The sequence below is a fragment of the Anguilla rostrata genome, chromosome 4 (assembly GCF_018555375.3).
Source record: "Anguilla rostrata isolate EN2019 chromosome 4, ASM1855537v3, whole genome shotgun sequence".
Taxonomy (NCBI): Eukaryota; Metazoa; Chordata; class Actinopteri; order Anguilliformes; family Anguillidae; genus Anguilla; species Anguilla rostrata.
In genome coordinates, this window is record NC_057936.1 from 39,197,505 (window position 1) to 39,212,846 (window position 15,342).

Genomic DNA, 15,342 nt, shown 5'->3' on the forward strand with positions numbered 1-15,342 from the left:
GGGCAAATGTCGATGCTTCTGTGACCCAGTTTCCTTATATTAGTGTTTACTGACTTAAATCTTTCAAATTCAAATTCAAAAATAATAAATCTTGTAAAGTGATGAATTTGAGAAGGATAGTCTAACTTGAATTGATTTGTCACAGGGCCACAGATCTTCTATAAACAAACCATTTAGAATGAAAACTTGAAAACTTTAGAATTAATACTATTTAATGGTCAACTATAGTTCAACAGTCCTTATAATGCAGTGCTATTATTAGCTAGATTTCAAATGCTGTGTTTATAGTGTAGTCAGTATAAATCATGCCTCTTCTCCTGTAGCTTGATTTAACATTCTTATGTCTTTCCCTGTGCATTTGTAGGTGTATGGAGGATATGTAACAAGCCTTCTCCTCAGTTCTGAAGATTCCTTACTGAAGTGTGGGGCGGTCCTTTCTCCCATCACAGATTTTAAATTATATGGTAAGAAGTGTGATGCCATCTTATTTGAGGAGAAGGAGTCTCTGAATACAATGGTGATGTTGGGTAACTCTGTGTCTGTCTGTGTGTGTGTGTGCGTGTATAAAGGAGATGCTGCAGTGCAGTGGTACTGTTAGTTTTTTGAAGCTCCAACTCTTATGACAGTAACAGTGTGAGCTCTATCTTACACCCGGCGCAAAGCGGCACCAAGCGCAACACAAGTTTCTTTGCTAGTTTCAGACCGACGCAGTTGTCATTTTCCCATCCAGCGCCCACGTTGTTTAAATAGCAATAGCAAAATAGTTTAAATAGCAAATGTACTTGCGCCCATCTGAGAGCCCATGGGCGTGTTGGTCTTAAAATGAGTGTGGTCAGGCGCACTGCTATCTTAAGGCAGCGGAAAGCGATTGCGCAATTGACCACCAAAAACCTGGTCTTAAGTCAATACCCCAGTATTTTACTGTTATTTTAAGGGCACATTATTAAGATAGAAATATGCGCCTACATAGGCGGGTGCACAACGTGTGGTATTTTTGAAAAATACATCCGTTTCCTCTGCAGAGAAGCGTTCTTTCCTACTACATGGCAAATCCGCCATTATAATAGCAATCCGCCAAGGTGCAAGCACACCTGGCTTTTAAAGGGAATGGGAGATGACACTCTGATTGGTTTATTTCATGTTACGCCCAAAACACACCTATGATTAATTAAGAGACTAAGTACAACCCCTTTGAACCATGCGCCTTACTTACTTTGCGCTCAGATTATCCACTGTTAAACTAGCAAAAGTGGATTTGGACATGCCCTAAATGCACTTGCGCCATGCGCTTTAGACCGTGTGCTTAGATTGTTAAAATATAGCCCTGTGTTTTTTCAGCAGTCAAAACCTCGTTAGAGGCATCCTCTGTGCCACAATCCACATTAAGCGCCTGGAAAAAGTCGCCATTAAAAAAGAAGAAAAAAGGGCCTATGTGTAGTTGATAAATTTGGTATCTACGTGATGTCAACAGTTGGTTTGCAAGTCATCATGTGATATTAAAGAAGACGCTCAGCTGTCCCACTGTGCAGTTAAAGAAAACCTAATGTGCAAGCCTTTATTCCTGATATTTCACAGCGAAGCAGTGAGTCAGATGACAGACAATTTATTTTCTCTACCATTTGGCCATCATTATTCCGTGCTTTCAGTTTGTTTCAAGTAAAACTTTGTTTTATTTCTTCATTACTTGAAAGTATCACCTAACCTACTTGTGTTGGGCCTGTTCATTTCTATGAGTGACTTGCAGTAGATATTACAATTGTAGCAGAATCAGGTTTTCAAAATGTGCAAATCATATATCCGGATTCTGACCAAATTCTGACATGCATGTGCTGCTTTTGTTTGCATTTCCTCCTGATACACCTGAACTTGTTAATCAAACTTACTGTTTCTATTTCTGTCAGCATCTGCATTTTCAGAGAGATATTTGGGATTACCCAAGCCTGATGCAAGGGTTTATGCGGTAAGAAAATCAAGCATTTATGCAGCAATTATTTAATGTAATATTTAAAATCATGTCTATTTCTTAATTCTGTTTATTTAGGTTTGACATATTGAAGCATCAGTGAAAGCTCTTCATAAAAAAAAAGTGTTGCATTAAAATGACAATCCAAGTCAAATTTCTCTGTGAATCATATTCAATTGGTTGTTAGCTTTATTGACTGATCAGCAGGTCGATTGATAGACTGGCTGATCGATGAGCTGATTCCTCTTTGCTTTTTGCTCCCCACAGATGGCAAACTTAACGAATCGAGCATCACGTTTCAATGATAAAAAATATCTGATCATTCATCCAACAGCCGATGGTACGTCTCTCCAGATTTCCCTGCCTCAAGAAATGAACTTATCACTTCCTCTCAGTCTGTAATTAAACTGCCACAGATTAAAACCTCATCACTGCCTTATCATTTAATGGTTTTCTGCAAGACCATAGTGACAACATATATTTTTTCTTTCCCTCAACAACCTCTCCCCAAACAGAGAAGGTCCATTTCCAACACACTGCAAAGTTCATCACCCAACTAATCAATGAAAAGGCAAATTACACTCTACAGGTAAGCTGGACTCTATGTACGGACCTGTCATTACATTTTATTGCATCGGTTCCATTAATTGATTGTATTATGTCAACAATGGGTCAAAAATGGGATAGAAAATTCACATGCTTTGATCGAAGAGTACCAGTTGCAGTTCACAAAGGATTATTCTGTGCGCAAAGCCCAATGTTATCTACGGTGATTATTTCACCATGATGTAATGCACATTAGCAGAGTAGCTTCTTTTAAAAATGGATGTTGTTGCAATTCAGTGTTCATAGCCAGATAGATGTCCTAATTACATAGATCTTTTTCTTTAATTACGATGTAATCTTCATTAGAAAATGAACAGTCGTGTGGGTCACTTGTCTGTCTGTGCTCCCCCCCATCCTCCATGGGTAACCATTGGCATAGTGTGGCTTCAATATAAGGCTTGTGAGTACAGTATCCAGATGTACCACTAGGGAGCCCTAATTCATTGTTGTTGTCAAGGGGATGGATTCAGTTTTTGGTTCAAAGGTCAGGCACATGTAATCACATTGTGAAGTCTACTGGTGTAGCAGGATATGTTGTAGAGCTGAAAAGTAAAAAGGAAGAGTCCACACGCTATGCTCCTGGGTAATTTGAAATAAACACCAGAAATAATCCTTTTGAGCCTAATGACTCTTCGTCAGACATTCTCTTTACTCAGTCCTTTTGACGCAGTCCATTTTTCCTGTTCGGCACCTGTCTAGTTTTTCGATGTGCTTGCACTTTCTATGTCTCATAGAGTGGTAAAGAAGGACATGTCAATAACCTCAATCCTGAATGGGCAGAGGGTATTGCATCAGTGGGGTAAAGGGAGAGTGGACCAATGGAAAATCAGTGATGGGTGGGGCAAGAGTAATGATGAAAAATTGTTTATTTGTCCACATTATTTATACTGTATATTTGTATATCATGAGACCATATTCCTTCACCACTTGGAGTACATGATGCATACAGTATCAGTATCATCCATTTGTACAGCTGTTTTTTTATAGTCTATGTCATGTACCCTAGCACAAGGCTACAACAGTGGTTCAGGTTATGCATGCTTTCTCTTAGCTCCTTAGTCACAGCATCACATTGCTCCCTTTAGCAGCTGTTATCACAAGACTCCATCCCCACTGCTGAGCTCTACTGCCATATTCACATTCATCTTCATTTCCCCTGCCATTTGCAATATTGGCTCAGTTGGTCATTTTAAAAAGCAGCTTAAAACATACCTGTTCACTTTGGCTTTTAATCAAAATTTCTATATGATGTCCTGTCCTTACAATTTTATATTCCTGTTCAGTTTTGTTGCATTTTATGTATTTTATTTATTGCTTTATTTATTCTATTTTTAATATATTATTATTTTTATTACTATTTATATTTGTTTTTCTATTGTATATATTTTTAACATTGCATTTTGTTAATGTTTTCTTTAGCACCATGTAGTACAGCACTTTGAGCTGCATGTTCATGTATGAAAGATGTTTGATAAATAAAGATAATAATAATATTATTATTATTATTATTATTATTATTATTATTATTATTATTATTATTATATGGATTCACCATTTTCTGATCTTGAATTCCACATCACTACTCCCCCAATGCTGCCTGATTATCCAATGAAGGATGCATACATTCACATTCTGGGGTTGTTTACTGCTTAACCAATTTGCTTATAGGAAGCTTTATTCTTTATGGATATTTGAACATTTTTGTGTGTGTAGGGTATTATTAATGTGAATGTCTGCATGTGTGCAAATGTGTGTGCATTGATGTGTGTGTATCCATACAGAGTAAGAGAGAGAGATGGACATGTGAATATACTGTATAATGACCACCACAGTACGCTTAATAACAAATGGTTTGTTCTGTTGTCAGATCTACCCGGATGAGGGCCACTTTATTCACAGTGAGGGGACACGGCAGCACCTGAGCCAGTCGCTGGTGAACTTTTTTGAGGAGTGCTTCAGATTACCTGATCAAGTGTTTGAGGAGAAGGTGGAGGAGGAGATGGAAGAGGAGGGATAAGCCACGCCCCCTGCCATCACCGCTGCCATGCCCAGCACACGCCAGCTTCCCCTGGCCGCCACGCCCAGATTCCCATCATCCCTTCGACCACATCACTTTCTCTGAGCATGTACCCACGACTGTGGTCCTGCAGCCTCCCTCTTCATCGTACATACCCTCCTCAGCTCCGATTGGCTGCAGGGCGAACATCCGGAGCACCTCCATCACGCCGTTGGCTTTAGTTGAGACAGCATCGCTGACATTGTGCTGGCATCGCCTGGTTTATTTGGCTAACTGTCAGGAGAAGGCAGTCTTCCCCTCAGTCCAAGCTGTTGGTCCTGTCAGTGGGAAGACATACTCAGATTACATTTATACACGCACACACACACACATACTGACGTAAACACAATCACATGTGCAGATGCACACACACATAGACACATACATATGCACGCTCACACGCAATAGAAAGAGAGACACACATTCACACATGCATGCAGGTGCAGACAAACAGAGGGAGAGTCACAAGTACTCATGCACACACATGGATATACATGCACTCACTAACACAAAAACACAGCACCCTTGCTTTAGACAGTGCATCCTCTCCCTACAAACGCATTGGCTTCAGAGAGTCCACTGAATGAAAGAAGGTTTTATAGCACAAACACTGGGGTTGAATGTCAGGGGCTCTGTGCAGAGTCTCTAAGCTAATTATAAAGGAAATATTCTTATTATCCTGGCAGGTTTGATTTTTTTTAAACCTCCAAAAGACTTTTCCACTACCGACTCTCGCTTGTGTCTGTTGACCCCGTGTCCAAGACTCCCAGGGGTGTCCCGTTCCTGTTTTTCAGTGTTCAGGTTTGTCCTGCTCTTGGATCCCTTGCAGCCTCAAGTTGTGTATTATAGTGAATAGAATTTGAGTTGAAAAATGGTTCTACTCACCCCCAAAGGCTTGTATGCTGCAAAGTACGGGGCTAAAGTAAAAACTTTTATTTGGTCTTAAGTGATGTACCACAAACATGACAGTCACGTCTGATTTGTTTTTTTGTCTTGTTCTCTTACAGTACAATGTTCTTGCAGTGCTAATGAAATCAAAGCATATAACTACTTTAAGTCACTGTGCCTTATTTTTGGAGCAAACTGTTTGGAATTCTCCTTGAAAGAAAAAGTAAATGTGGCTCATATTCTTTACTTTTCAATTGGCCACCAGAGAAATTCTCTCTTTTGCTTGACTTTTTCCCAATCTTACCTCAGTTTCACACAAATACATGGCCACTTTGTAGAATTGTAGTTATCATTTTTTCCACATATATAATAAGATTTGCATATTAGAAAGCTGTAAATCAATACCAAGAATAGGTTGAGATCTTTACTATTAGAGACTAATAATTCAAGTTGAAATGGTTTTACTGTTGTGACTTTTGCAATTTGAGAGTGCTTGGGGCACAAGTCCTGTTTTTTAAATTATTATTATTTTTTTTAATGTGTACTCTTGTTGCATTTCAAGTGCATGTCAGCTACCATTTGCTACTTAAAGCTGTTTTTTAAGTAGTTGAGTTGAAGCGTATCATTTCTTGACCGCTTGAATGTTTCCTTGCTGAACTGCATTTCATTTAGTATATTGTGAGTGGAATCCCTGTCTCGTCAGCTTGTTGGTTCAATGTTATACAGTATCATTTTGGTCTCTTACTATTTTAATGTTACTTGTACATAAAGAATTTTGAAAGGTACCATTGAATTATGATTTGTTTTTTATTATTATAACAATTTTTGTTTTCTTGTTTTGTTCTTTGTGAAAAGTATGCTAGTGTACACTAAAAATGCCAGGGGGTGTCACACATTTCAGTATTAGTGATTAAACAGCGTGATGATCCTTTGTCCCTGACGGTAAGGTGGCAGGTAGCCATGGCAACAACGTACAGGGAGACCTTGGGATTGGTGACACCTGCTTTGTGTACCAAATGTGTGGAAGATTAAAAAAAAAAAAGAAAAAGGATGTGGCATGAAGGTAAATGTCGTGAGAATAAAAGTTATTTTATCATCATGAGCCTTGTGGTCATTTGGATAAAAATAACCAGTCAGCGAAACAGGGCATGGTCAGTTATAATCTTGTTGGTGGTAGAAACTGTCAGTAGAGTTGTGGAAAATGACTGAGATACCTACTCCAGGCACTTCTGGATCTCCTTACTGACCATACTGACACTACAGCATGAAATGCATCACCACCATTTAAGATTAAAATCTCTGCTTTGTGTGTGTGTGTGTGTGTATGTGTGTGTGTGTGTGTGAGAGAGAGAGAGAGAGAGAGAGAGCTACTAATATGGGGCAAATATTAAGTATGCCATAGGAGTATGGAGACTAACTAGGAGTTTATCTGGTATTCACACTTCTCCATCTAGATTTATGGCCTTTGAACAATAATCAAACTCCAGGGCTCAAATCCTGTGCATGGAGAATCTACAGAAGTGCAGAAGTTCATAAATTGATAAGAGGCTGTATTTCTAAACTGAGAGTTTCACAATCATTGCACTGCACATTCATGTGAAGGGGGAAACTCACCTCAGCCACCACCAAATAATAACACCTGCCTAGGTGATGCAACTATTTAGTACCAGAACGTTCAGCACCACGAGTTGGAGATGGTGGGAGATCTAGATTACAGAGAGCTGGAACTCTGAACTTTCTCAGGGAAGAAGTATAGATCACAGAGTGCAGGAGCTCTGAATCTTTGCCGGGAATAGGTGTAGATTATAGAGTGCTGGAGCTCTGAAACCTCTCAGGGAAGAAGTGTAGATCACAGAGTGCAGAAGCTCTGAATGCTTGTAAGGACGTGGTGTAGATTATAGAGTGCTGGAGCGCTGAAGCATCTTCTGTAGATCACAGAGCTGGAATTCTGAACCTTCTCAGGGAAGAAGTGTAGACCACAGAGTGCAGGAGCTCTGAATCTTTGCCAGGAAGAGGTGTAGATTATAGAGTGCTGGAGCTCTGAAGCATTTCGAAGAGGTGTAGATCACAGAGTGCTGGAATTTTGAACCCTCACAGAAAAGTCAGCGGTAGCTAACTATTATCAGAAGGGCGCTTCTGTTGAGCTTAGGAGTGAGAACTTTCAACTATGTACAATGTTCTATCTTTGACCATAAAAAGGAGAATGGCTTACATTAAATCATTTTAATGATAAGAGAACCATGATTTATTTGGTTTAACACACAATTTCTCTCTGTTTCAGTGGGTGAATCACCACTTTTCAGCTATCAGAAACAGTTCTAGAACAGTGCACTTTTTATGATATAATAAACAATGTGAAATCTCTAATACATATTATGAATAACAACACCAGTTGTAGCAGTTGACACCACTGGAGCTCATTGTACACATTGGGCGGCAGGTAGGACAGACCACCAGTCCATCACAGGGCACACACATAATTCACTCACATACTCATACCTAGGGTCGGTATGATTCATCCTCATTGTCTATTTCAGACCACAGTTGATATATTGTGTCTGTGAATTCAATCTATCCAATTTAGGCTTTCCAGTTAACCTAACCTGCATGTCTTTGGACTGTTTGAGGAAACCGGAGCACATTTATTCCATCACTGTGCTGTGTACCAGGAGGGTAGGCTTTTTGTGACTGACATTCTGTCCATGTTATATTCCTTCCACACCAAGTGTAGCCTATTATGTCAAATAAATTTTTTCATAAGGGTCACAATTGATCCCTAATTGAGCAATTAGTCTGGTGACAGCAACAATCTAGTGCCTGCTGTGACCCCTAGGGTATTTAGATGATAATAAGTGTTGGAATAATTTTGGTTCAAGTGCCCAAGGTAAACTGGTGCCCCTAATTATGAGGATAAAGGTAATTCAGGCCTAATTACTCTGGTCAATCCTCAGCTATAATCATTTTTCAAAAATAGTTCTGAGGATTTTAAAAATAACCCATACAGTGCTACAACACTCTACTTCTGTCACATTCCAAATGTCCTGAAACAATTTATGCCACATAAAAGTACATTTCTTATGATGCAGTGCCCCCTGCTGTTGAAAATAGGAATGGCTGCTTATTTGTTAGTTCTACTTTGATAAATTGTTGTTGTTGTTGTTTTCCCCTCTAATTAGGCAATTCGAGAAAATCTTAATTAGATAACTCAAGGCTCAGTGGGGGGTAAATTAAATTAAAAAACATATGCACTTTGTTTGTGTGTGTGAGTGTGTGTGCACGCACGCACGCACATGCGTGCATGCGTGGGGGGAACAAAGTGCTCTTTTCTGCTTCTTAACACAGAATTCTGTTTATTTATGCTCACTGGAAACACTATAAATGGCTATAAATAACAGGTAAAGGGGCACCAGTTTACCTTGGGCACATGACCCAAAATTATTACAACTCATATTACCATCTAAATCCCCAAGGGGTCACTGTAGGCACTGGATTGTTGAAATCACCAAACTAATTGCACAATTATAGATCAATTGTGACCCTTATAAAAGCAATTTATTTGACATAACACAGGCTACACTTATGACATGGACAGAATGTCAGTCACAAAAACTCTACCCTCCGTGTATAGAAATATTTATTTAAGATATGCTATCTTAAATACATGTAGCTATGTGTACAATGTGGCCCATATTTTGAGAGTGACACAAGTTTTGCTGTTTTGGCTCTGTACTCCAGCACAGTGGATTTGAAATGAAACAAAGAATATGATATTAAAATCCAACTTTAATTTGAGGGTATTTACAGGATAGTCCGTTTAGGAATTAAAGCCTTTTTTATATTTAGCCCCCTCCTCCAAGTTAGGGGACCATAAGTAATTTGACAAATTAACATAATCTTAAATAAAGTTGTCATCTTTAGTACTTGGTTGCAAATCCTTTGCATTTGGTGGCTGCCTGAATTCTGCAACCCATAGACACCCCCAGATGCTAGGTATCTTCCCTGTGTTCAGTCCTGTTTTTGTGGGGGATTGTTGCCTTCAGTCTCATCTTCAGCACATGAAACGCATGTTCAGTTTGATTCTGGTTGGACAAATGTCGTAACCAGTCAAAAACATTCCACTTTTTGACCCTAATAAATTCCTTGGTTGAAGTGTGTTTGGGCTCATTGTCTGTCTGCAAGGGGAAGCCTTGAGCAGATATTTATGCACACTTCAAAGTTCATCCTGCTGCTGCTGTCAGCAGTCACATCATCAATAAAGATAAGTGAGTCAGTTCCAGTAGTAAGCATACGTGCCCAAAACATAACGCCACCGGTGTTGGACAAGCCTCCTGAAAAATGTCGCAACTTAAGATACCAGTTCTACACGGAAAAAGTAACTTTCTACACTGATGCTACTTTACACCAAATGTGGTCAATGAAGGATATAAATACCATACATAAATAAAGCGCCAATCAAACAAATTTTTCGAATCGTTGTTTATTAGAAAAGAAGCATGTGATTGGCTGATTATTTTTGTTATAATACTGGTATACTCAATGACAAGTGTAAGAAAACCTCCAAAAGCCCCATAGTGCTGGTTCAGAATCAGCCCTGAATAAAAAAGAAACATATACTCCTAAGAATAACAATACTATGTGCACTTATAAATCTGTGTATGCATGCATGTGTGTATGTATGTATGTATGTATGTATGTATGTGTGTGCATATCTGCAGGCCGTTGTTCACAGATCAAAAGCTGTTTTGCTCCATCCAACTTCAGGCAACCTGTGATAGCAGGTTTCTTGGACACCGTTGTTGGCTACCCAGGGTCTGTACACAATGTACAATTATTGCAGAACAGCCCTGTGTATGTGAAGATATTGCATCCACTAGGTGTTTTTTATTTTTATTTTGGGAAGATTCATTGCCCATTAATTGAACATCCCATTCTCTAACTATTCACACCACATTCAAGGTGATGTTGCAGGACAAGATCCATGAACGCTACAACTGGAAACACTCAAAGACCCATTTCATCATAGCAGTCTTTTCTTCGAGGCCCTGGAGGTGAACCATGCATTTGTGCTGGCTACAATCACCTGTTGTTCAATCCTGCACAATACAGTCCCTTCACTTTTTCCACATTTTGTTACGTTACAGCCTTTTTTTTTTTTGCAAATTTATTAAAAATAAAAAAACTGATATATCACATTTACACATGTGAATGTTACATGCTGCTAGGGAAATATGGGGATAATGAAGATTTTTTAAATGTAAGCATTTTTAAAGGGCTATTATACATGACACACCTACTAATTGTCTGCATGTCGGTAGAGGATATATAGGGTTATCTAACATTAATTCAGAAATGTGGCATTGAAGGGTATCGAGAGTAGCCTAGTTAAAAAGTATTGAATAGTAGAAACGGCAAAGTGGTCCATTTGACATTGTCATTTTTAAGAAAATCGATATGCCTGCCGTGAAGTCATTATATTGTGGTTTCTATATGACCAGTAATCTTACCAACCTGAGAGAAGTGCAAAGCAATAGTTCAAATTTTTCATTTTTAATTATCCAGCACAGCAGTGTTATGTTCTGTGTAAGGACCCAAACGCAGACTAGGGAAATCCAAAAAACGTTGTCTTTATTCAGTCCAAATTCAAAGCCAGGTAATCAGAGAGAGGACGGTACAAAATCGAGTTTCCAAAAGAATAGTGGTAAACAGGCAAAAAATCAAAAACCAGGAGATCAGATAGGCGAAGGTACAAAGGAACAGGCAAAAGAGAAGTCAAAACAGAGCGAAGGTCAAACCAGAAAGCAATCAAACAAAAGGGGCAGGCAAACTCGAAGTCAAATGGAAAGGGTGTCTCAGGAATCTCAATAAACAAAGGCTTACAAATCATCGGCACAGTGAATATGATCAACGTTCTGACAGGGAGCTGGTGGAAAAGACTGACATTTATAAACTGGGGAAGGTAACAATCAAGGAGGGGTTAAGTGAGTGAGGGCGGAGTAACAAACAACATCCAGGTGAAGAACATTAGGATAACTAATTAAATGACAGGGGACCGACAAAACGCGGACTGGAATCACATAGACAACAATGATAACAGACGGCCTGGGTTTAGCAGGTAAAACACGTGCAGAGAGAGAGAGGTGCAGTTAGAGCAAGAGACAGGTGCAGGCAATTGCAGAACTCAGCGTTAGGGCAGACTAGAAAGAAAAGGGGCGGAGCTACAGCGCAGCATGGAAAAGGGGAGAATGGCTAATGTATTAGTATAGTGATCTAAACTATCAAAAACCCAAAACTAGTGTTTGTTAGTCCATTAGTAATATTCGCATGTTAGTATATTAATGAGGTTAGTACTTTACAATCTATAAGTTAGTAAGGATTAGTAGAAATTAGTAAAACTAGATATAAGCAGGAAGTAAGTAAAACGAGACTGGAAAGAAGGAGGGAAACCACAAAAACCCGGAACCACCCGAATAGTGAAATCACGCAAATACAGGGGAGTGAAGCAGCTCAGGGAACACAGACACAAAGACGGCACTGGGGAGACAAGTAACCGGGAGAATGAAAACACTGGGATGGAGGATGTGAAAAACAATAAACCCACAGAAACACAAAACAAACACTAACAGCAAACAGATACCAATACAGACTACAACACAGCAGTGTAATGAGTAAAAGGTTCTAATGAGTCCAAAGGGGGATTCAAACCTAGCTTGTCACTCATCCAAAAGTGTTGCAGGCAGATGCGCTACCTGGTGAGCTACTAGTGACGACGACATAAGAATAGCAAAGTTTTGTCTTTTAAACAAGTGCACTTCTATATATGTCATTTTGTGCGCATCCAGTGTTTTTATTGGCTGATATACCTTAAATGTTCAGTAGGGAGACATTATATTTGGGCTTGGAGCATTTGTGATGATGTAATCAGGCAGGAAAAAGAAGGGAAAAATGTAAAATCCCCAAAGTTTGGGACTTTATTGTGTGAACGTGTGAAGCTGTTTGTGAATTATGCCTATTGAAATGGGGTCAGAAGGTACAGAAATTAATGTATTTATGGGCTGAGAGTCTGTGGTCATTGCAGTTATTTCTGTAGGGAACCGTGTAAAGCGTCAGTCTCTCAATGCTGTATAGGTATGGGGCGTGCCACCTCGCCAGGGTGTAAGTTGGCGGGATGGCATGCCTGCCATCCCAATATATCATAGTTATGAAATTCAACATGAGTGTCCTTTGCCTAATGACAAACCCATTACTGTTGTGCTTGGCCAGAAAAGAAAATTTTGGCCTCATATGACCACAACCCCAGTATCAAATGAAGTTCTAATGCTGTACTACTACGTGTAGGACGGAGTGTAGCACAGTGGGTAAGGAACTGGGCTTGTAACCGAAAGGTCAGTTTCATTCCGTAGGTAAGGCCTGTCGCCGGTGTAACGTTGGCAAGGATCTAACCTGCATCCAATAATCATGTATAAATGGATACAATGTAAATGCTATGTAAAAGAACTTGTGTAGTGCCTCGGATAAGAAATGCTCTAGCTAAATCCGTAATGTAATGTATCTAATGTAACTGATGTTTGAAGTTTCGATTGGAGGTGTTCGTGAAAATGTAGTACCAGTTCAAACCATTGGGTGGCAGTACATTGCTGAAGTGGAAAGTAGCTGTTTCCTTGACTAAGCAATAAAGCAGTGATGGAAAACAGTTCTGTGCTGTTAGTTTTCAGTTACATCAGGTTACAGATACTTTAACGTGTTTTCAGACTTCCTTATCAAAGGTAGGCAGAGAATATACACAGTAAAATTTAGAGTTACATATTTTAGTTTAATCAACAGAATACATTGTGGTCAGTATTGGACTGATATGTTCTCTGTTAAGAGTTGAATTAACACTGGCGATCTTACTGTGTAGGATTCTGTGGAAACTTAGTCCAGTCAGTAGTGATAAGCTTCCTTAGAACGTCTTTCAATTACAATGATACAGTGCTGGCTTTAGGCCATTTCATACAAATGGCTATAAAGACAATGTCAACATACCAAATGGGTGTCAAAGTACCTCAGTATCTACAGCAACTTGGCTACTGCCACATCAGTTGCATTTTTACACTGAAGCATCAATGTTTTGCTTTAACAGTTTTCTGCTGTCTGTCTTCATGGATGTGCATTTTGTGCAGAACTTGTGGTCATTCATTCAATGTAATGTGGTGAAAGTGCTTCCTAAGTCTGGCTATATTGTAACCTGTCCTGTGTAGTTCCACTGTTTGGCCCATCTTGTGTTACAAACCAGTCATTTTCAAAACCACTCTTTTTAAACTATAATTTAATTTTGTTGTGTTATTTTATGAGTATTTATATCATTACTATCATTATTGCATTTCTCAGTGAACTGAATTTTATAATCTGACTAAGACAGAGCAGGAAAGTACAACCTGTGCATATAATTTCAAGTAAACATTTCATGATTCTAATGTTTCTTTAATGCTATTTAAAGTATGAATTGCATGAATTTGGCTGCAGTAAAGGCAACAGATTGTTGCGTACCTCACTGCCACTATGAGCCATTTCACACATAGACATTCTTAATGAGTTTTAAATGCTTCAGTCTTTGGAGGCGTAAATCAGTTGACTTTGGGATAAACAAGAATGCTGTTACTCTTCTGACAGATGGTTTGTAGGAAATATCTGTCAGTTCTGCAAGGTGGCATTTTCCCCAGGTAAAAAAGAGTGCATTTGACATGTCAGCCTGTCTTGCGCCTGTCAGCTGATTTCCCCCATCATTGTCCTGCTGCTTGTTTTCACACCATCAAGTCAGCGAAAATTGCGTTGTACATGCTTTTGACAGCCAGAAAAATATCTGTTTTTTCCACGCTAACCCTGTTTCACAACAGCTGAAAATGACATACTTTCCAGATTCTGTCTTCTAAAGACTCGTTTTAAAAGACATGCAATGTTCTCTGCCACACTATCAGAGAATGAAACTATTATAGTAAAGCATTTGGGGATGAGGGGTTGGTGGGTGGTGCAGGGTGTGGCATTTAGGACCCATGGCACTGACAACCAAGAGGAAGCTGAGCAGTTAGAAATGAACAGTTACTGGTTGTTTAAGAAGTGCAAAACCTAAGGAAGGCTCACAGAAGCTCTGAAAAGTCCAAACAAACAGGCAGAACAGTCAACTGGCTTAACTCCCAAACCCTGATTTCATACCTACTAAAATCACTTGTAGCAATTCTTCAGTTTTGTTTATCACACACACCACATGTCAGGCAGGATGCCAGCCTATTGTGAAGTTAGAGTCTGGCTCATTTCAGTTTTATGTGTCAGACAATGCCTGCAAGCATGAAGCAAGGCCAGTGGTGTCCATTTCTCATGACAAGTGGACAGACACTTGGAAGCACATCCCCAAATTTGCATCAAAAATGATATACATGTCAGAACAACTCATTGGACTGCACATAACATGTGAAATAACCAGGTTTTAATTGAATTTTCCCCCTGAAGAATTTTGACCAATTTACTATAGATGCTGATATGACACATGTAAGGGGAAAAGCATTCACTTGATGTTACAAACTTAGGCCAGCAGATGTCATTATAGCTATTTGTGATCAATGTAAACTGATTGTCTGTACAAACAAGTATGACTTTCTCATGCCACAGCTTAGTCCCAAACCGTCTCATTATTTTAAAGCTGCAAAACCGTACACATGACCAGAGGTTACAACCTCCATTATTCTCCTCCAACATTCAAAGGATATGTTTCATGAAAGTATCAAATATGAATCAAAACACATGACCCTGAAGGCTTGCCTCTGTCAGTAATCAATGACTGTTGTTGGATTTGAAT

General features: G+C 39.2%; 1 protein-coding gene across 1 annotated transcript in view; it reads left to right on the top strand.

Moving 5' to 3' along the window:
• Positions 1-6,612, top strand: part of dpp6a (dipeptidyl-peptidase 6a) — a 189,050-nt gene extending 182,438 nt beyond the window's left edge. Inside the window, exons 22-26 of the mRNA XM_064332581.1 lie at positions 365-464; positions 1,902-1,960; positions 2,231-2,303; positions 2,479-2,552; positions 4,437-6,612. Of these exons, the coding sequence (XP_064188651.1) occupies positions 365-464; positions 1,902-1,960; positions 2,231-2,303; positions 2,479-2,552; positions 4,437-4,586 (456 nt within the window). The 3' untranslated portion in view covers positions 4,587-6,612. The remainder of the gene's footprint in view (positions 1-364; positions 465-1,901; positions 1,961-2,230; positions 2,304-2,478; positions 2,553-4,436) is intronic.
• Positions 6,613-15,342: the final 8,730 nt, after the last annotated feature.